Below are 23,011 nucleotides of genomic sequence, written 5' to 3'. Positions count from 1 at the left end.
TATTTGGCAAGTGTGTAAGTTCTGTTGGTGAGAGATTGGAATGTGACTTTTCTAACAGATTATAGCTTCAGTTGTTAGGACATGGAATGAGATTTGAGACCTTAGCATTCTTGCCATGTAATTTCAAATTATTTTAACAGTTGTCCTTTGTGATAGGAAAGAAAAAGATAGAATAGTGATTTAGATTTGTAGTGTGTATAGTGTGGTTTATATTATTACACTTGTAAATAAGGTTATTAAAAATCTAGCAAGTAGGTAATTCTGGGTAATCTCATGCCATCCAAAATATTTGCATTTGTTCAGGGAGTTTAATAACATACAAGACAAGACAAAGCTTCCGATTTAGAATGGGTTTTGCAAACACAAACCTTGCAGGCTGAAGAATTTAGTTCTGTGAATGTCAGTTAACCATACTGATACAGGCTGTCTACTGAAGTGCCAAGTAAGAGTGTTGAGATTCTCTAAAAATTCCTGCTGTGAAAGAGGCTTGCATTGGGTCATCATCTGTATTTTGGGATGAACAATTTTCATGTCTTTAATTTTGTATAGGAAAACACAGCATTTGGAGCCAGTGATGTATGTTTGGGCTTAAATAGTTTTTCATAGGTTAGTGATTGTTAATTTGATTCCTGTAGCTATGTAGATGTATTCTCAGTAATAACATTGCAATACTTACCCTGATTTTTCTTACTAAAAGTGCGATCTCATTTTCCATAAGGATTGTAGGAATCTTATTTTCTATTGTGTCTGAAATAAGATTTTTTTTTTTTTTTTTTTTTTTTTTTTTGAAAATCAGATCTTTGTGGAATTCGATGGCTGTAACTGGAAACAACATGCGTGGGTGAAAGTCCATGCTGAAGAAGTTATAGTGTTGCTGCTGGAAGGATCATTGGTTTGGGCACCTCGAAATGATCCTGTTATGCTTCAGGGGACTAGAATCTCACAGGCGCAGTGGCCTGCGCTGGTGAGTATTTGACCAGAAGCCCTTAGATCCTCACAGATTTTCATCACCTCCACTGTGAAGCTCAATGCGTGGATATTGTAGAGGGCACCGTTTTGCAGGTTCAAAACTTGCTTGGGGCATGGACTTTTACTAATACGAGTTCCTTAACTGGTACTTAATAGTGCCTTTGGGAAGGCATTGGAGAGGCAGTATGCTTCCAGTTCCTACCCCAGAACTTGCTATGACATATTGTACAGAAAAGTGATATTTACTATTTAAAGTTAGTCTCTGAAGAAATGTGTTATATATCTGAAAATATTATTTTTCCCTATTTTAAAACCTTGTGTATGTCAGGGCTTTCTGCATTGTGAGAATAACCCTTTTGGTCTTACGAAGGACTTTCCAGAGCTCTGTATGGTAAAGGCTGTTGCATCAATTGAATAGGCATACCAGAAGGCAATCTTCAGGAAGAGAATGCATGCTGTGCCTGATATATAAACCATAAATTGGCCACTCCTAATCTAAAAAATCTATTTCTGTTTTGTTGTCAGCATTAACTAACATGACGTGCAAAATTTTCTCATGTTTCTTGATGTGGTTAACCATATTGCTATTTACATGGCAGTTACATGTCATGACACTTAAAAACAAAGCCAGTTTATTTTAGCTAGCATATCTGAATATACCCATTCTGCAAACATCTTGATGAGTAGTATATAGTGAAGAGCATTCCTTATATATTTCTTCTCTTAGTGACTTCTGAAGAGGAACGATCATTATATGTGGGAATCCTTACCTCATTTTTATGCTGTTTAATTTTTATTATTTGCCCCTTTTGTTTCTTTTGTCCTCCCACCAGGCCTTGGACTGCTCGGTATCCTACTCTCTGCTTTTTAATACGTTTTGTACATGGATACATTGAAACATTTTTTCCTGTCAAGGATCATGTGCCTTGGTAGAATTTGAATTTAGTGTTTTGAATGGGCATTCAGGCTCAAAGCACTAAGTTCATCACTGCATCTTTCTCTGAAGATTTCTTTTATTGCGTTTGGTTTAAGGCAGAAGAAGACCAGGCCTTTACAGCAGTGACTCTGTAGAGAGTGTTTTTTCCATAGGTGAAGTTTTCCTGTTGGTGTATTTCCAGCTTGTCTCCAAAAATGAACTCCAGTTCATTTTTTCATCTGGGAAACTGTTTTTACACAGGATCAGCGTCTTTCAGTTGATTTCCAAATTGGTCAAAATCTGAGTGATTCGGGGGTGTTACAATAGTCTGCATGCTGACTGTGTAATTCCAGACTATTTCCACTACAACTCAAGCTTTATCTGTAGGCTTGCTGAAAAAATGTTTCCATCCTCTGTACTCTGGACAGCCACGTGAGCATTGGAGCTTTCTCTAGGTACTACAGGCCTACTCAGATAACTGCATGGGAATGCAGATTGGAGTTAGTCAAAGCACCAGAGTACATACTTGCAATGGGAAACCAACTGCTTAGCATTACAAAGGGAATGGTATGTTTCAGGAGTGTGGGGGATGGTGGGTTTTGGTTCTTTTTTTGTTTGTTTAAGATATATCACTTATGAATGTGTTTTCATTCTTCATTGTCTCTTTTTTGTAATCCTGTTTGCTTTCAGGAGAGAGTTTTGCATAAACTGAGTGACTAAATTTTTATATTTTTATATTTATTCTGTTGTGTACGGGAGAATGGAATGTAAGCAAAGTTGATGAGAGCTGTTAAGGGAAAAATGTCGTGAATACTTGTGTTAAAATCATGTATGTGAGAGCTTGAGACAAGTAGCACATTTCAAAGACTCTGGTTGGCAACTTCCTCTTCCCACAGCAAGTTATGTTATAAGGTTGTCTGATTCTACTATTACAAGGTTTCTGAATTCACTAGGTATTTTTAGTGATTTGCTCTGCATCTTGAACATCAGTAATACACTTGCTAGGAACTTCAGCTTTTCGCAAACCACTAGCCAAAAATGCTCTCATTTGATAAGTGTATAAATTCCCTACAGCTAGCTTCTGTAGAAGAATAAAACTACTCCTTTCATGAGGCTATATCTGAAATATGTTAGATAGTTTGAACTATTAACCAAAGCTTTTTTTTAACCTTAACCAAAGCTTTTTTTTTTAAACCTGAGCATCAGAAGGTGCTTACCTATGAAAAACCAAACACTACCACAGGTGTTTTCATTTCTTCTTTAAGATTTACTGAAAAAGTGGATCCAGTTGTCTGTAATTCCTGCTTGTAATGCAAGAATTACTGGCTTAGACATAATGACTAGTATTTTACATTAAAACTCAAGCACTGGGCAGTACAAGTTGAGAAATGACCATTTTAAATTTTTTAAAACCCTGAGTAGTATGAAATCGACTGTTGTTGGCCTGTATGTGTGCTCAGTCGTTTTGGTAACTTCTTTTTTTTGTTGTTCATCACAGACCTTTACTCCTCTAGTAGATAAGCTGGGGTTAGGCTCTGTGGTCCCAGTGGAGTTTCTTCTGGACAGACATTTACGTTTCCTGTCTGATGCCAGTGGATTACGTTTATTTCAGGTATTTGAACTATGTTCAGTTGAAATGTAAATTTAGCCTTGTGCTATGCTTGTGAGATTAGTTTTGGGGTTTTATTTACTGTTTCAACAACATACCCATCTTTCTCCTTTCACTGCCCTGTCACATATTTGTATTTGTTTCCCCGCATTTCCAGGTCCTTACACTGACCTCCATTTGCATTCGAAAAGTACTGACACTCTCTACATGGTTCAATTGGAGAGCTAGCTGTCATTGTGTAGCTGTTAATTACAGTGGAAGTTTTGTCCTCAGAATTTCTATGAATACACATTTTATATATACGGCTTTTGCATAGTTAATTCCTTTATTCCTCCTGGCATGTTCAGTAATATTTTTCTTTAATTTTACTTTTTTTTTTTTTGTCAATCTGACTGCAGTCCAAGAAGAGCTGTTTTGTAAAAACTAATGTTTCTATTATCCAAGAAGACTATACTTTATTAAAACTGTTTGTTTTTGGCAGATGGGAACAGAGAGTCAAAATCAGATTCTACAGGAGCAGCCTTCACTAAGAGAATCTGTCAATGCGCTGATCAGCGACCAGAAGCTTCAGGAGATATTTAGTAGAGGTGAGGTGTGTTTTCTTTCGCAGAGCTACTTTGTTGTGCAACCGCCGTAAGGCTGCGGTGGAATTTGTGAAGGGGGATAGTAACAGTATCTGTTACTGTTTCATTTGGGGTCAATGTTCTGTATTTTGCAAATCCTTTACAAAGTAACTTTATCACAGGTACAGGTAAGCAGTTGCTTAGATACAACCAGAAATACCTACTGGGAATGGTCACGTAAGGTGTAGTTCAAGTAGGGCAATGTCTGTGTATTTACAACTTCCCTATTTTAAGTTTTACTTCTGAATTTTTAAAGTGTTGGTCCTTTTCTATGGTTCTGTTCTGTAACTGTGGGAACTTAAAAGTGAAGTTCCTTTATAGCTGCTGATCCTCAGAAACTTTCCTTGTAATAGCAATTCAAATTTTGATGTTTTGATAATTAATACATCCATTGCTTAAGTTGAATATATGTGTGGATGTGGCTGGTAAGCATAGAGTTAATATCTGTTGTCTGGATTGTGTATTAGGGTTAAGCCTGATTGTGGCTTTGGTTGTCAGATTTGGGTCATCTTGGTCAAGTACTAAAATAATTTCTATCCAGAGTTCATGTGCCAGGGAGCCACCCTACAGACAGACCAGTGTCTTAAATCTGAAGGAGGATGTAGTTCTTCATGGGAATTTGGTGCCTTTTGGTCAAATAAAATGTGTATTCATAGAAGTTCTGAGGACAATACTTCTTTGATGAGCAAGTAGCTTAAGAATTGTCCAGTTTGAAGCCTTCTTCTAAAGTGCCTAATTCTGGCTGTGTCACATACAGGTTGTTGCATCATGTAGATTTTGATGATCCAAGATAAGCAGAAGTTTTATTTTGTGTGGACTTAGGGTGGGAGGAAAGCTCAGCATGCTGATCTGGAGAGCAAGGGCAGGGTGAGAGGAAACCTTTCTGTAGATGATCTGTTATCTGTGTGAAAGAACTAAGACTGGTTGGTTTAGAGATGTTGGATATCCAAATACATGTTTTTACTCTGAAATGCATAGCTTTTTATCTGGGGCTTGAAACATCTGGGCTAAGTCAGAATACTGGGACTGTTCACTGGATTGATGGTGCATAATTACTAACCTGTAGGTTAGAAAACAGAAAAAAAAGAATTTAGTTAGCAAGGAACCCCCCATGTAGCTTGATTTTGTCAAAGGAGTGAGTTAATTTTGGTCTTTCACGTTTAGGTTTTTTTATGTGTAAACTGTATTCATGAGTTACAGCAATGAGGACCTGTTGACTTTTTAGGATAAAATGCCTGCTTACACAGGATTTGCAGCAGAAGCCCTGGTGTTTTAATTTCTTTCCACCTGGAAGATGACACTTCAAGCCCTAATTAAGTACACAGAACCATTTTATTGTATGACACAAAGCTGGTTTGGAAAATGTCCTCAAAGTCCTTCTTTTCCAGGTCCTTACAGTGTCCAAGGCCAGCGAGTTAAAGTTTATCAACCAGAGGATGAAAATAGCTGGCTCTGTGGTGTTGTGAGCCACCAAGACCCAATAACTCGTCTTATGGAAGTGTCTGTGACTGAGGTAAAAATATGAAGCGCTGCTTTGGTGTTCCTAAAATACCATTCCTCAATATCTGTATGTGGAGAATGACAGCTTCACCAAAACTTGTTATTTTGGGTTGTTTTTCTGCTTTAAAAGATTAGTAATTATTTGTGTTGTGATTCACAGGGTTTTTTTTTTTTCCTATTAGGATGACTTTCTTGAAAAAGTGATGTCACACAGGCCACTTCTATTAAAAAAAAAAAAAAGCTGTAAGAGTTTCATTGGAAATTAGTGCTGTAAGAAAAAATATTGGAAATTACTCTCCAGAAGGGAAAGCATGCTGATGCATAGAAAGCTACCTTCTGGGTCCCTTACGTTGTGGTTTTCCTATGCCTTCTCTTGGTTTCCATCTGACAGACTGTACAAGTAGTTTGAAATAATTGTAGCACAGCAGATGAAGTCTTTATATAAATAAATTTGATTTATATATTTTAGCTCAGACTATTTACTTTTGCCCTGTTCCTATCAGTAAACCTGTGTACAGCACAGAGAATCTGCACTGCTAGTTACTGGTTTTTATTATGTGCTTCTGTGCAGTCTGACAGGTAGCTCAGTCTTGCCGGTGGCCTGCTCCTGATAGCTTCCGTTTTCTGGAACAACTGGGAGCGGGTCCATGGTGCTGTGTAGCAGTAGCATGCATCTTGGTTTTTAGAGCCCATCTTGTGTCTTGCGCCCACTGCCTTTGTAGCCTTTTCCATGTGTAGATGGAATGCACTGAATGAGCAGTAATCCTGCACTCTGAGTGCTGCTATTGCTGGCACACAGGGAAAAAAGTGTACTTTGTATGGTAAATCAGTATAGTACTTTGGAGAGCCATAGAAATTGTGGAGTTATGTGCGTTCAGCAGATACGTGCTAAAAAGCACGGAGTTTCCTGTGTACTTACTGTGAAATAGAAAGGAACCTCCAAGAACAGTTACAGAGATTGGATATTTGTTGCTTCTTTTGGGGAAACGCTGATGAGGATACTTGGGCTACACCGATGTGCTTCTTCCAGTGGTCCTTTCTAGATCTAAGGGAGTAAACATATATGTAACAATGTTAAATGAAATTCAAGAGTTACATTTAATGCAAAGAATACCTTAGAAATGCTCAACGGAGCAAATATACAAACAGTGGTAGGAATCAAATCTGAAAGTTTTTGAAATAGAGAAGGAGCAAAAGGATAGAAGGTAAACTAGAAGGCTGTAGTATTACTAAGGAAGTGACATAGTAAAAGGTAAATAAAGATAGTAAAAGGTAAATAAGTAAAAGAAGAAAATGTAAATGGGAGAGGACCTGTGCAGTAACAGTGTGTTTAAGTCTCTTATGTTGATACTATATACTTTGAATTTAAAATTAACCTCTGCTTTTCTTTTTCCTATTTCCTCATTATCAATCTGTCTAAAAATTAGAGTGGTGAGATAAAGTCGGTGGATCCTCGACTGATTCACGTGGTGATGGATAACACTTCTCCAGGCGAGGTAGTACAGCAGTTCATTCAGGTCTTGTATACACAGTGTGCAACTTTGTAAAATTTTTGATGTGAAATAAGTAAAATCTGGAAAGGACTGAAAAATGATGCAGTGTTTACTGTGGATTTTGAATAATTTTAGTAATTTTCCTCCTAAAGTTTGAACAGGAAAATTTTGTTTACCATTTTGATGGTCATAGCTTTCTTTAAGCTATCTTCTCTTTTTGTTCAGGTCTGTTTATTAAATTTATCATGGATCTTAGAGGGATGATCAGTAGCAATGTAACCATGGTGGTTGTACTCCATTTTAAGGTGGAGTGTTGCTGCCTTTTTCTAATAGGATCATTCTGTGCTCCTTCACAGACCTTTTAAGGCATTTCTAAAAATTACCATCTGGCTGCTGTGCCTTGTAAGCAGGCTTATATATTTATGGCATTTCACTGCCTCGATTGAGATGTTCCATGATAATGTTTGAACCTGAATTTTTACCCTAGGCTAAAGGGCAAGCTATCTCCTGCAGTTAAATATTGTAGGCTTTGTGTAATGAACAGAAAGTGTGCCATTCAAAAGAATCATGGGGTTTATGCTTGGAGCAAAAATTAGTGTGCAGGTGGTATTCATACGTTACTAAGAGCTTTGTTGGAGTATTGCGTATTTCTCAAAATCGGCCAGGATGTGGTTCAAGCTACAGCAAGGTTGCTCAGCTAAAAAATTACTTGTGCAGATCTTACTCTAGTACAAAAAAGACAAGACTGTGCTTAATGCTTGTGTTCTGTGCTCACATATCATCTCTCTTTAGATGTCTCAATTTGTGATAAAATGTTCCTAAACTTCAGAGCAGTGTAATATATTCTGTTCTAACAGAAGAAAGTTCTCTGAATGGGTATCTGGACTGTTATGTTTAGTGATTGCATGGCTTTGTCTATTATAGGGAGGGGGCCTAAAAGCAGCTAAATCATCATCTAAAGGGAAAAAGAAGAAGGAAAGCCTGGAGGGAAAGGATGGAAGGAGGAGGAAAAATGTATCAGATCCTGGTTGTGATCCTGCAACAAAGAAGCTAAAGGAGAGGGGTGAGGCAGATAGCAATGGTAGTGATGGAGGTGAGGCAAGCAGAGGTCCCTGGAAAGGAGTCTCCGGTAGTGAAACAGGACTGGATCCAAGGGCCAAGCAGTTGCCTTCATTTCTTCCTCAGATTAGTCGCAATATTCGTTTTGCTACTTACACCAAAGAGAATGGCCGAACATTAGTAGTCCAAGACGAGCCAGTTGGTGGTGACACACCATTGCCCTTCACTCCATTTTCTTCTGTGGCCGGACAGCCATTGCAAGTTGGATCTGGGTGTAAAGAGGCAGGAAAATCACTGGAACAGGTTGGCCAAGGCACAGTGACTTCTGCAACTGCAGTTACTACAACTGCTTCGACACTGACAACTGTGAGGATCTCTGATACCAGTTTGCCAGCTGTTACTGGACAGGAAAAACTGAAAACAGTCCGATCACAAACCCAGGGAGAGGTGAGTAGCTCATGATCCCACTTGTTCTAGAAAGATTTACATGTTTGCAACAGATGTTCTGCAATATACTCCTGTTAAAATGTGTGCCCATGGAACTGAAAAAACTACTTTTTCTCTCATGAGTCCATCTCCTCCCAAAGAAAACCTGTTATCTGACTTAAAAAATTACTCAAAAGAAAATTGAGATAATTGGTGAAGGAGTAGTAAGAGATAACTGCAGCAGCACTCTTGTGCTTATCCAGCCTTAATCTGAGAAATGCAGCTTTAAAATAATACTAAGCACTGCACTTAATTAATTTTGTTGTGTCTTACAGAAGACAGCCCTCTTAAAATCTCTTGCCTTTATATAAATAAATTTGTATGCACATGTACACTGAATTGAACATTCAAGTTACATAAAGAAAAAAGCCTCAAAACTAGAAAAACAATGAGCCTACATTTAGAAGACCTTTGAAAGATGCCTGTCTTGTGTGTTAGAGCTGTGTTACCTATATAGTAGAAAAAGGAGCCAGTTGCATTGTATACTATCTAGGACTAAAACCAAGGAAATAATTAAAATATTTGAGATGAGAGGTCAGTCTGGAAGCAACTTGAAGGCCTTTTAGTTATGCCTTGTTTACAAGGACAAGAGTAGAAAAATAGAAGGGAAACCCTGTTAAAGGCAAAATAGAAGACTTCTAAAATAAATCAAATGAAGGTTTGTAAAAACAAAACAAAAATGAAACCCACCTCAATTAAGTACAACAAAAATAAAGAATCTCGCCATCTGCTGTATAAAGAAAGTGAAGAAAATGGGAGATGTGTTAAGAGAGTCCAGTGTGATTGCCAGGAAGTTGAAGGCATTGTTATCATCCCTGTCTTTTGTATTACATAATGGAATGGGTGGAAAGGTTAAATATTTACCTTGGGATAAAGATTCCTGGATGGGAAGGTGTAAAGGAGGAATAGAATTGTGGAAAACAGGAGTGTTGCATATGAGCATAATATGATGTAATATGAACTCTTCTATCCTCCACCCCCCAATAAATAAATTCAGAGTTGGGAGCAACTGTAGATTGTGTAATTGTACTGAGAAATTTTGGTACCACCTCTCCTTCTTTCCCTCTCTCCAACCCCACATCACTTTTTTAAAACATTAATAATTCAGCTTCAGAGTTGGCAAGCAGGCCGTTAGTCCATTTTAAACTATTTTTTTTTTTGAGGGAGGGAACCTGACATAAATCAATAAGAGTGTTGTAGATAGTTCATATATGTTACTGTTTCAGACTTATCTACTGTATCATAGTGTAACTGGGTCCTTGAGATGGCTTCACAACCTTGGTTTCCATTCAAATTCATATTCTTTTAGAAACTATTAGAACACAGTTTTCTAAAATTATTTTTATCTCTAAAAAGAAATATCTAAAATTCTAATATCTGGAAGAACTGTTAATAGGTTATTAAAGTTATTACAGCTGTAGATTGGTAATGAGGAGCCAGCTAAACATTAGTATGCAGTCAGGTAGGTGTGCAGGGACACTAGTGACCAGTAGGATGTGTTGCACAGAGTCTGTGGTTGTATTTAACATGACCTTGAAATAAAATTGTGTTAATGATGAGCAGATTTCTAAGTGGAAATTCAAAGAAAAGGAGTAGAGCTGATCTAAATGATTCTATGAGGAATTAGTCACAGTATATAATCAGTTATAGTAGGACTGTCAGAATTGGAATCTGAACAAGTACCAATTGAGAAGAGAGCAAGTGAATATTCCATATCACAGTTATGGTTCTAGTAGAAATCTGTCATTCACAAAACTTTCCTGTATTTAATGGTCATAAAAATTAAGCATTTTGTGCTTAACCTCTACTGAGTTGTTCCCTGGAAGGCTCCACGTCCTAGGCATCTGTCTACCTGTCAGCAGATGTGAGTTGTAGGGATCAGGAATAGTTTGTCTGATAACTGCTAGGGGCTTGCTTTGTTTACTTAACTTGCAAACTAAGATACTTATTTCAGGGGTGCTACTTAAGTAGATGAAGCTTATCAGAATGCTCTTGGGGGAGGGTGAAAGATTGGAGGGTATTCAAAAATAGTTTCAACTATGGTTCCCTTTTTGTTGATTTGAATTCAAATTATCAGCAGTTTTACTAACTTGCTTTTCTATGAATTAGTTTACCTGTCTGGTGCCTCACCTTTGTTCTAAAGTGTGATAAGACATTAAGTATTAGTTTTCTCTGTGTGTCTTCAATTTCAATAGCTTGTGGGTAGGAATCTTTAAAGAAGTAATTGTAAGTCTGCTGGAAATTTTTATTCCTGATGGGTAAGGAGAATGCTGATAGTACTACAAGATGAACTAAAGTAGTCTTGTTTCAAATAACAATCTTATAATAGACTAATGCTTACTAATTTTGTTCCAGAATTCCCGAAATTCAGTTTTGGCTTCTCCTGGATTTGGAGTCTCTCTCCCAAGTGCTTCCCAGTCCTTGATATTTGGGGCTGGAAGGAGCCAATCAAATGGAGTGATGGCTCCAGAAAGCAAACCTTCTGGATTTCCTTTTGGCTGTGGTACTGGACAAGAGGCTCAAAAAGATTCTGATTCATCCAAGAACTTATTTTTTCAGTGCATGTCCCAGAATCTTCCTTCCAGTAACTATTTCACGGTCATTTCAGAGAGCTTGACTGAAGATGTCTCTAGTCGAGACTCATTCAAGCAGTGTACAGAGAGTGTGGGTGCTGGGACTTGTAAAGGTAAAATTCTTTCAGTGGACTGTAAGCCAGGAGCCCAGTCTGGTAGTTCTGTAGAGCGGAAGCTGCCTGTGGAATCTATGCCTACCCTTACTCCAGCTTTTTCACGAAGTCTGTTGAATACTCGTCCCTCTGATAGCCATGAAAACCTATTTTTACAGCCTCCAAAGCTATCACGAGAGGAACCCTCGAACCCTTTCCTGGCATTTGCTGAGAAAGCAGAATTCAGTCCTTTCAGTGGCTTTGCATCTTCATCTCAGGCGGGGGTTTGTGCTCCGTCAACACCTGTGGGTCATAAGGCCACTTCTGGCTGGCCGGAATCACTCACCTGTACAGACTCTTTAGCGAAGAAGAAAACCTTGTTTATAACAACTGACTCCTCAAAGGTGATCTCTAGTGCTTCTGGTTCAACAGCTACTGCTGGTGTTCAAAGCCCTTCCACTGTAGGGAATGGCCGTTCCAGCTCACCGAGCAGCAGCCTGACACAGCCTATTGAGATGCCCACACTATCCTCCAGTCCAACAGAAGAAAAACCAGCTGTTGGGCCTGGGCAGCAGGACAATCCTCTTCTGAAAACTTTTTCTAATGTGTTTGGCAGACATGCACCTACCCTTTTCTCTTCACAAGCAGAGTTTCCACAGGAGAAGAAAGCCCCTTTTGAAGCTGTGAAAAGGTTCTCCCTAGATGAGCGGAGCTTAACGTCCAAGCAGGACTCTGACTCCAGTACAAATAGTGATCTGTCAGATTTGAGTGACTCTGAAGACCAGTTGCAGGCTAAGGCTTGTATGAAGGGTATCCCAGACCATTTGATGGCGAAGCTAGGCCCCAATGTGGAGCGCAATGCAGAATTACTGCTGGGTAAAGGAAAGGGGAAGCAAGCCCCAAAGGGCCGGCCCCGCACAGCTCCCCTAAAAGGTGATGACTTGAATGCAGATGATGTTTTGGAAGCACAAGGAGGTGGGATACTGGGTTATCTCCTGTGTAATAAACTGCGTAAACTAACCACAGTTGTAGACCTCATACATATTCAGTAGGCAGCACACAGGATGCTTACAAGGCTGAAGCTTAATGCTTCATGTATGTGAATTTGGTGTTCACTTTGATAAATGTTTAAGCCTGTGTGTCAGGACAGAAGTGTGGTATGCTGTAGGCTTGAACAGACTTACTGGTTTTATATGGGTATGAACATACAGATCTCTGAAAAGATGGTTGTTGGAGCCAGTATCCTTTTGCTGTTGCAGTTAACTAATAGATTTTTACTTCTACTTTGCCTCACCCAGTTGGCCAGTCTGTGCTGAAAGATATGAGTAAGGTGAGGAAGCTGAAGCAGTCAGGTGAGCCTTTTCTCCAGGATGGCTCTTGCATCAATGTAGCTCCACATCTTCACAAGTGTCGGGAGTGCCGTCTGGAGCGGTACCGCAAATTTAAGGAGCAAGAGCAGGATGACTCAACTGTGGCGTGTCGCTTCTTCCATTTCCGGAGGTGCTCAAATTCTTCCTTTCTTCATATATAGTCTGTGTGCAGAGCTTGGGCCATGTCCAAGCACAATGTTTTATTTATTAAATATGCTTGGGTACAATAGTGAAGGTTTTGAGTGTCTTGCATTTCCCTGCATCACCTGACGGGAATTCCCTCACTGGCCCAGTAAGAGCTTCTTTTCAAAGATAAAGCTATAAGATACTAAGTGAGCTTCTGGGTACAGCCTCAGGAAACTGAATTTGCTTTATTGGGTAGAATTTTACTTCTGGGTGGCAGTTAGTAAACAATAACTCTCACTCCTTCATAAGGCATTCAGAACAAAGGTAAAATTTTAATCCACTCAACAAGTAATTAAACATTGCCGGCATGAGGCTAATGTTCGACCATATTCTGTAGAGCACAGGACTAATTTTTAGGAGTAGAACGCTATGTCTGTGTTCCCTCTGTGTTATATACATGACTTACTCTTCTTTGACCTGTTGTGTTTCTTTTTGTCTTCCTTAACTGTCGATCCTAGCAAGTGCTACGCATCTTTTTCCGAAAGTAGTTAAATGACTTTCTGACATGTAAAGGATGAATTGAATTTTTAGTATGTGTCACCCATCCAGTAAACATGCTGCTTCTTTTCCTAAACTTGTTAAAAATAATCTAGCTTGAGGTTAAAGATAAGATGGTTTCTGCTTAAAAATGAAGTTATCTTTGATATTGACAGGAGATGCTTAGGGTTCTGTCATACGGTTTTACACCTTTTGCCACACAAGGTAAAGGGAGGGTTAACAGCTATTGGTAAAACAGTAGTGATTCATCGATGTGGAGACCAGTGGGACAAGGATTTTTGCATATATCGTCATATGAGCTATTGGAAGAGTTGCCAAGTGTTGGCAGCCCTAGCCAGAACTGAAATACCGTTTTCTCAAAAGTTGGGAAAAACTTTCTCATGAATTAAAACTGAGAATGACAGCCATTCAGAATTTTGCAAGCAGCATCATGCAGCAGGTCAAATTGAATTTTGTCATCTCTTTCTATTAATGAGATAGAGAAGTGGGATGAAGCAAACTGTAGCAATTGCTTTTAGGTGGAATTTCCCACCAATGTTTACTATGACCTTGGGATTCATTCTAATGGGTGTTGTAGCTACTGCTTTGTATGCCTTATTCTCGGTGTTACTGGGATTTGCATAATAAGTGTACTGTCTGTAGAATATAGCACTCTACCTGAAGTCTTTTTCCCCTCTTTCAGGGTTTATGTTCTGATATAGATGTCATTATAAGTTAATTAAAGGTGATAGAGCAGTTTCTCAATTACTCCCTCCTACTTTCTGCAGGCTGGTATTTACCCGGAAAGGTATACTACGAGTAGAAGGTTTCTTGAACCCGCAACAAAGTGACACTGATGCTATGAGCCTATGGATTCCTTCTTCCTCCCCTGCAGAGGGGATCGATCTGGAAACTTCCAAATATATCCTGGCCAATGTTGGGGACCAGTTCTGCCAGCTTGTTATGTCAGAGAAGGAGGCAATGATGATGGTGGAGCCACATCGTACGTTGGGCTTTTGTCATGGTTTTTCCCACCCTTTCTGTATAATGCATGTACAATACAGTGGAATAGAATTGAAAATGTCTTAAAATTTCATTTTGAAATGCTTCTCCTGCTCTTCCAAAGAGAGGCTATATTCACTCTTGGGTGGGGGGTGTGACTGAGGGACCAGAATTTGAGACTTTCTTTTGGATCGGTGCAACATTACCACCAAGGAATCTAATGGTAACTTTCCCAGATATTATTCTTTTAATAACTAAATGCAGAAATCAGCTGGCTCATGCTCCTAAGAAAACAGAAATAAGCCCAAGCACCTACCACACTGACCAGCTATGCTTTAATGAACAGATTTTTCTGATGTTTTCCTATCCTTTCATGCTCCAGGGACCTCATGTGAAAACTCAGGGTTTTCTAGGGAGGGAGCAGTACCTTAATTCATCCCGCAAGGACTTAGCTGATCATCTAGTTGCCAGCTTTCCATTTCAGGGGGAAAGGGTTTTGGGGGGGGGGGGGCGGTGCGTGGGGAGGGTAGCCAGTTAAGCTTATCACATGGGGATAACTGACTATCTAATTTTTTCCTGTTAGTTTCTGGAATGTACAAGGGCAGCCATTTGGAGAACCCCTTCCTTGGCAAATATGTTGGTTTAGAATCTAAATAGTTGACAGAGATCTGATTACTAAAACTAAATACACATTCTTTATGGTTTTATATATTGATATCACTTGTTGATAAAACTAGCAGAAGATTTGTGATTTTGCTGTAAGTTCATTAGTCCTCCATTAAATTCAGTTATTACAGAACACTGTAAGGTGCTGCATTTCTGCATTTCCTTGTAGTGTGCGTTTTGATACCTGACCTTACCCATTCTTAGAAATGGGAATTCTAATAGTGTCACTGGACTAGCAACTCAAAGAATGGGGCTATGAATGTAAAAAGCATGTGTTTCTATGCTGCCTTTGTGTCATGTTGCTAGGAATTTATCGATGTTGCTGTGCTACTCTCAGGTGGGAGAAATGCGAAATGTCAAAGCAATAATTCGTAGTATGCTTTCTTTCTATAGAGAAGGTGGCATGGAAGCGAGCAGTACGTGGTGTGAGGGAGATGTGTGATGTATGTGAGACAACACTCTTCAATATTCATTGGGTTTGTCGGAAGTGTGGTTTTGGCGTCTGTCTGGACTGTTATCGGCTGAGGAAGAATCGTCCACGTAGTGGTGAGTACTGGGCATTTTTCTCCCACTGTCATCTTTGAGCTGAGTATAGTCAGGTAATAGTTTCTGGGAAGTTGTAGAAGGTTTTGTGGGAGAGTTACCGAGTATCAGCTTGGAAGGCTGCATGATTGGAACTTGTCTTACATGCTGCTGTTCCATTCTTCATTTCCTTATGTACCTGAGTTTTATCTATTTGCATAGGATGGGATTATTAAAATCACAGCATCAGCAGGCACAAGCATAGAGTGTCTACTGAGACAGTTGACTGTCTCAGGCTGTATAGTTCTTTTCTTCAGAAAGTATAAAAGAAAAATTATGTACTATCTTAACAGTTCAGAACTGTTGTATGGGGAACTAGTAAGCAGACACTGCAGAGAAAGCTGTCTTTAGATTGGAAGGTTTTCCTTTTTTTTTTTTTTTTTTTTTTTTTTTTTTTTTTTTTTTATTCTGTGACACACCAGGGCTTCTAATTCAGGAAGAAGTTCAGTAAGTTCAATTTTAAGAAGCAGAGGCATGAGAAAGTAGATACCTGGCTGGGTTTTTTGGTGTACTCTACTGTACTGAGACCACTTTGGTAGCATGGATGCAAACAAATGGTAATCCCAGTGAGATTAATTAGTGACAGTTACATTATTACATAGAGCAGATGTATAAAATACTGGATGTTAATAAGTGTGAATACTACTGTGTATTCATTATGATAACTTAGAAAAGTATAATGAGAACAAGAGTATCATATTTTAAAAATTGAGGTTAGAAGCCAAGGTTTTTAGGTGATTGAAAACAAGCTGCTATAGATGACTGAGGGGAAATTACTGTGGTAGCTGTATAATCTGAGGAGGCAGAAGTTGCTGTATATCCAGTCCTAATGATCTGTATTTATAGTTTATTTCTGAGATCACCAGGTTAATTTCCTGCACTGTAAAGAATCTAAATAAACAATAGTAATGCACAAATATCCTGCATTGTAAAGCTTTAGTACAAAAATCTTTTTTTTTTTCTTTATTCCAGATACAGAGGAGATTGGTGATGAAGAAGTTTTCTCATGGCTGAAGTGTGCAAAGGGTCAGTCTCATGAACCAGAGAATCTCATGCCAACACAGATCATCCCTGGTACAGGTAATGCTTGAAACACTAAAGGAAAAATAGCAAATTTTGTACTAATTCTGAGCAAGAAAATGGAAAAAACATAAAGATAGGTGATGTTGTAGCTGATACCTCTTCTAGCATGGATTTAGAGGAAAATTCCACTTGCTACAGCAGAGGGATTGAAGCGAAGGTAATGCAACTAAGGATTTGAAGCGTGCGTCCTTCTAGTATTAGCTGTGACTTGTTGTGGTCAGCTGTTTTTTAGTTGTATTTTAAGTAAATTTGTCTAAATAGCAAGAAAGAGTTTTTTGATGATGGTTTGGTTTTTTTTTTTCCCTTCTTCTCTGGGGACAGGGAGGGAAACTAAATGGTCCATGCTGACTATTTACATAACTGGTCCTAAAAATCACAGAATCATAACATGGTTTGGGTTTGAAGGGACCTTAAAAAATCATTTAGCTTCAACCCCCATGCCACGGGCAGGGACTGCCTTCCACTGGACCAGGTTGCTGCAAACCCCATTCAACCTGGCCTTGAACACTTAAAGGGATGGGGCAAGCAGCTTCTCTGGACAATCTATGCCAGTGCATCACCACCCTCACAGGGAATAATTTTTTCCTAATAGTCAATCTAAACATACCCTCTTTCAGTTTAAAAATCTTGTTCCAGAGACCCTGAAAAAAAAGTCTCAGTGCTTATCATCCCCCCTGATGTATTGAAAAGGCACCACAAGGTCTCCACAGAGCGTTCTCTTCTCCAGGCCAAACCACATCAACTGTCTCGGCCTTTCTTCACAGGAGAGGAGTTCTAGCCCTCTCGTAATTTTCATGGCCTCGTCTGAACCTGCTTGAAGAGGCCCATGTCTGTCACGTAGTGGGCACCCCAGAGTTGAAATGCTGAACTCCGGGTGGGGAGGTGGGCTGGGGTAGAGGGGAAGAATCGCCTCTCAGCCTGCTGGCCATGCTTCTTTTTATGTAGCCCAGGCTGCAGGATGGCTTTCTGGGCTGCAAGTGCATTTTCCCGAGTCATGTCTAGTTTTCCACCTAGCCATGTATCCAAGTCCTTTGCTGCAGGGCTACTCTCAATCCATTTCACTCCCCCACTCTGTACTGTTATTGAGGGTTGCCCCAAACCAGATGCGGGACCTTGCACTTGGACTTGTTGCGCTTAATGAGGCTTGGGTGGGTCCACTCCTTAGGCTTGTCAAGGACGTGCTGGAATCTGTTGCGCACCTTAGCTTGGTGTCATCCACAAGTTTGTTGAGGGCGTGCTCAATCTCACTGTCAATGTCGTTGATGAAGACGCAAATAGTATGGGTCCCAGTAAGGACCTTTGAGGGGCACCTCCTGTTACTGTTCTCCATTTGGGCATAGAGACATTTATGATAACCTTTGGATGTGATCATCCAGTCACTTCCTTACCCAAGAATAGTCCATTCATTAAAATGTATCTCTCCAATTTAGTGACAAGAATGTTGTGAGGTACTATATTGAAGGCCTTGCAGAAGTATAGGTAGATTGCAGCTATTTGTCTTTCGTTGTTTAATGATGCAATCACTCCATTGAAGAAAGCCACTAGATTAGTCAAGTGTGATTTGCCCTTGGTAAAGCTGTGCTGGCTGTCTCTAATCTCCTCTGACTTCCGTATGTTTTGACATGTCTTCTAGGAGCATCTGCTACATGATCTTACCTGGTTACTGTGGTGAGGCTGACGGGTCAATAATTCTCAGGGTCCTCGTTTTGAACCATTTTAAAAATGGGCATAATGTTTCCCTGTTCCCAGTCCCTAGGGACTTCATCGGACTGCCAGGACTTTCCAAGTGTGATGGAGAGTGACTTGGCAACTACATCAGCCCAATCCCTCAGGACCCTGGGATGCATCTTACCAGGTTTCATGGACTTTTATACGTTCCGGTTCCTCAGGTGCAGCCCCACCTCAAATACTGTCTGCAGTTTTGGGCATCTCAGTACAAGAAAGATACCAAGCTGTGAGAGTGTGTCCAGAGCAGGGCGACCAAGATGGGGAAAGGTGTCAAGGAACAAGGCTTAGGAGGAGCAACTGAGGTCACTTGTTTTGTTTATCTTGGAGAAGAGAAGGCTGAGGGGTGACCCCACCACGGTCTACAGCTTCCTCAAGGGGGTCAGCAGATGGGGAGGTGCTGATCTCCTCTCTCTGGTTACCAGCAGTAGGACACAAGGAAATGGAATGAAGCTGCATCAGGGGAGGTTCAGACTCTGCTTCACTGAGTAGGTGGTTGGGCACTGAAACAGACTTTCCAGGGACGTGGTCAGGGCACCAAGCCTGTTGGGTTCAAGGAGTATCTGGATGATGCTCTTAGTTGTATGGTTTAGTGTTAGGTGCTCCTGTGAGGAGCAGGGAGTTGTTCTGAGTGATCCTCATGATCCTCTTCCTGCTTGAGATTCTGTATGGTTCTCCAATGAGAGGAGGAACTTTATTCTCCCAGTTTCTCCTTTGAGGTTCAGGGTCTCAAGAGAGGTGAGAAAAGGGAATAAAACTGAAAACTGATGGGAAATAAAAATGTTGAGTATGTCAGCTTTCTCCATGTCAGTTGTCACTTGCTTGGAGATCTTATTTAGTGCAGATAGTATGTGTTGTATACATTTTCTTTAATCTTCTTTTTCTGTCCAGGATAACTGTTGAAACCCTTATTATTCTCTTCATCCCTTGTCAAATCCATTTTTGTCTTTGTGTTAGGTTTCCTGATGCCATCTCTGCACATCCAGGCAGCATCCAGGATTATGTGTCCTGGTTCTACTGCCTCTGCATTTCATTCTTAGATTTTAGTTTGATCAGGATGTCCTTCTTGACCCATGTTCTTCCCTTGTCTTCCTTATTTTATTTTTTACATGGGGGAATTGGCAGTGCTTGCACTCCAAAATAAATGTTCTTAAAGAGCTGCGAGCTCTGTTCTGTTCCTTTGTCCCTGAGGGCAGTTTTCCAGAGCTTCCCATACACTAATTCCTTAAGCAAGTGAAAGTCTGCTCTGCTGAAATTCGGTCTTCTGACTCTACTCTTGATCTGGCCTCCACTCCTCAAGGTTGTGAATTCCACCATGACCTGATCACTGCAGCCCAGGGTGCCACCAGTCTTGGCATGTCTGATTAGTTCTTTCATGTTGGTATGCGACAGGTCCAGTAACGCTTCTTTTGTGGTTGGTCTCTACGTCATGGATTAAGTTACCCTCAAAACACTCCAGAATTATCCTTTATTGCTTGCAGCTTGCTATGTTGCTTTTCCAGCAGATGTCAAGGTGATTGAATTTCCCTAATCATCATGTGAGCATGATGCTTCCTGTAGTTGAAATAAGAACACTTTTTCAACAGGCTCCCTTTGGCTGAGTGGACTGGAGTAAACCCCAGCAGTGAGGTTTTCTTTGTTGGCTTCGTCCCTCATTTTTGCCCATAAATTCTTGACCTGTTCATCACTGTTTTTCAAGGATCGTTCTCTGTGGTCAGTATGTTGTTCTACATGAAGAGCACCTACCCACAGTTCGCCAGTTCCACAATTAATTGTATCGTGCTTCAGTGATAAAGATTGGATTGTCGCTTTCTAGTTGCACAATGACTTCTGTCTCCTCCTGCTCATCACCTGATCTGCATGCATTAGTATGATGAGGCCCTCCAGCTGGGCTATCAACCTTACCTCTCTTGATAGGAATATAGCCAAATTCCTTTGAGTTATTTCACAGGTGTTTCCCTGTTGCTTCCTAATATGTTGGTAACCCCTGGCTTTTGTCTGTTGCTCAAATCTGCATCCCCTTTCCCCACTAAATCTAGTTTTCAAGTTCTCCATAAAAGTCTGGTCAACTTGTTGGCAGAGGCTTTCTTGCTCTGCTTGGGCAGGTGAATCCCATCTGCTCCCAGGAGACCTGACTTCTCAGAAGTAGATTTGTGGTCATAGAAGGTAAAACTGTTGAATATGGCACTGGCCATGCCGCCAGGTATTCATCTGGTCAATTCATTACAGCTGTTGTGTACCAGGAGGATAGAGGTAAACACCTGTGTTCCAGATCCTTTCAGCATTGCTTCAAGGGTTATATAGCTTCTTGTGGTGGTGTAAAGTCACCTCATTGCAGTATCATTGGACCCTACATGGAACAGTAGAAGCAGATGATAATCTGTAGGATTTGCCAGGTTTGACAGCCTCTCAGTGACATTGTGAAGGCAGTGTTAGCACTGTTCGCCACACTCTACTGATCAGGGACAATGTCTTGTTATGTAGCATGTGACCTTAAAGATACTTTGTGGTAATACTAAAAAAACCCCACTCTTTGAAGATATAAATAATTTTGGCCTTTTTTTAGATTTCTTTGCATGTGATATTCAAGATCTAACTTCATTTACAGCACTTTACAATATTGGAGACATGGTTCATGCAGCACGAGGCAAATGGGGTATTAAGGCCAATTGTCCATGTATTAACAGACAGAACAAATCAGTGTTGAGACCAGCTGTCACTAATGGAATATCACAGGTATGTAATTTGAAGCTGAAATTACCTTGTTCGACATTTACATTTTAAAGATCTATTAGGATGTTAGATCTGTTAAGCTAATCTGTTGTGAAACAGGAATTTTGCTTTCTCTGTATGTACTCTGAGGGTAGCAAAATCTGGGTCACTTTTTAGGGACATGAATTGTATCTGTTATCTACCAAGTAAGATATTATTTGGGCTAATACTCTTATGTAGAAATTGGGGAGGAAGCCATTAATATTGATGCTGTATTTTAAAACAAACCACTATGAGTAGCTAGCAACATGTGTTTTTATTTTGTTGTGCTTCCTGAAGGAATCTAGAGCAGTTCTGTAACTGTCAACACAAAAAATCCTCCTGTAATTAAAAAGAAAGAAAAGGAAAGAAATCAAAAAGATTGGGCTTATGTTAAAAGATGTCTAAAAGATGACATGGTAAGAATTCACACCACAGTGCAAAGGTGAATACACGCAGATAAAGAAGCTCCTGTATTCTGCTAAGCATAAATGAATTTTACTGTCAGCTTATAGCAAATGGAAAAACAGCTGACAAAATCAAATGCATTGGATATCGAAAATGTCTCCAAGTTGAACTCTTCCCTTTATTCAACATTTAGCAGTTTTTTAATGTTTTTTGTTTTAGCTTCCAACTGTAAATCCTAGTGCATCAGTCTCTGGAAATGAGAACACCTTTTCCACTGGAGCAGGGACAGCAGGAGTAGGGCAAGTAGAAATGGACACTCTACCAAAATCTGAAGCAACTGACAGTAGGATAGAAGAATCTGTAAAAGCAGAGACGTTACCAGCCAATAACACTGGGGAAGTAAAGACTAACAGACCACTTTGTCCAGAAACAGCTCCATCGTCAGCTTTACACTGGCTTGCAGATTTAGCAACGCAAAAAGCGAAAGAGGAAACAAAAGGTGAGCAGAAGAAATGCCCTCTGGGGTTGCAATTAAAAGATAAATGATAACATACTGTTTGATTGCTATACTTTGTGAGAGTGCCTTGCCCTAAACAGAAAAGAAAAAGGTAAGTTTTCTTCCTTTGCATCTTAGAACCAGTTTTGTTCTACAGGCTTAGAAAAATGCAAAGCTGGAAAGATGATACAGCTGCAGACAATACTGTCTCACAGTTTATTTCTGTGCCAGGTTGTGTATTTATTTTCTCAGAAGCTGATATCCTGATGTAAAATGATAGTAATTCATTTCAGATCTGGCTTTGTCACTTTATAACTGTTGAAGTAAATACAGCTCTTTTGTGTGCTATGTGAAGAATGTATTTCCAAGGAACTGAGACTAGAGTCCAGTTGGAGAGTTAGATGAAAGCTTAGAGCATCTCTAATACTCAGTAGTTGGAATGAATACACTTCCTAGAAGTCAGAGGTAACGTGACTAACACAGGATTTATTCCTGTCCATATGTCTAGAAGGGACTACTTTACATATTGATGTTAAATGTTGATGAATCACTTGCAAGTTTTGCAGGTCACTGTAATATTTTGTCTACCATTAAAATTTTAAATATTTAAAATCAAAACATTAATTCAGAAAGTGAGGGAAATGTTTTTTTAACTGAATCCATTAAAAAGTTGTGTTTACATGTGTCAGATCTTTGATTGGATCTATTGTGCTGTTCAAAACCATAGCAGCATATGAAGGGCAAAATCTACGTGAAGTATCTTTGATGCTCATTGAGGTTCCTCATTCACTGTTACAGTGATAATTTACTGTTACCACAAGATTCTGTTAATATCCTATTTAATGTAAGAGGAAATAATTTCAGAAAACTTTGTGATCATTTTAACTTTGCCTCTTGGGGATTTTTTTCTCTCCCCTCCCTGTAATGTTTATATTTATCTTGCAG

The 23,011-nt window shown here is 39.7% G+C and overlaps 1 protein-coding gene across 3 annotated transcripts in view; it reads left to right on the top strand.

Annotated features, from left to right (window-relative positions):
• KDM3B (lysine demethylase 3B) overlaps nt 1-23,011 on the top strand; it is a 48,128-nt gene that overhangs the window by 3,026 nt on the left and 22,091 nt on the right. The window contains exons 2-14 of one of the 3 annotated variants that reach the window (XM_054642581.2): nt 797-964; nt 3,384-3,497; nt 3,976-4,081; nt 5,506-5,630; nt 7,045-7,113; nt 8,035-8,616; nt 11,011-12,253; nt 12,619-12,820; nt 14,142-14,356; nt 15,415-15,567; nt 16,576-16,683; nt 21,020-21,147; nt 21,790-22,069. In XM_054642581.2, the coding sequence (XP_054498556.1) occupies nt 797-964; nt 3,384-3,497; nt 3,976-4,081; nt 5,506-5,630; nt 7,045-7,113; nt 8,035-8,616; nt 11,011-12,253; nt 12,619-12,820; nt 14,142-14,356; nt 15,415-15,567; nt 16,576-16,683; nt 21,020-21,147; nt 21,790-22,069 (3,493 nt within the window). Of the gene's footprint in view, nt 1-796; nt 965-3,383; nt 3,498-3,975; nt 4,082-5,505; nt 5,631-7,044; nt 7,114-8,034; nt 8,617-11,010; nt 12,296-12,618; nt 12,821-14,141; nt 14,357-15,414; nt 15,568-16,575; nt 16,684-21,019; nt 21,148-21,789; nt 22,070-23,011 lie in introns of all 3 variants that reach the window. The other 2 variants (XM_054642579.2, XM_077186641.1) reach the window with 2 other exon arrangements.

This window comes from Agelaius phoeniceus, chromosome 15, assembly GCF_051311805.1.
Source record: "Agelaius phoeniceus isolate bAgePho1 chromosome 15, bAgePho1.hap1, whole genome shotgun sequence".
NCBI lineage: Eukaryota > Metazoa > Chordata > Aves > Passeriformes > Icteridae > Agelaius > Agelaius phoeniceus.
Note: the sequence above shows the minus strand (reverse complement) of the source record. Positions and strands in the feature narration are given on the sequence as shown.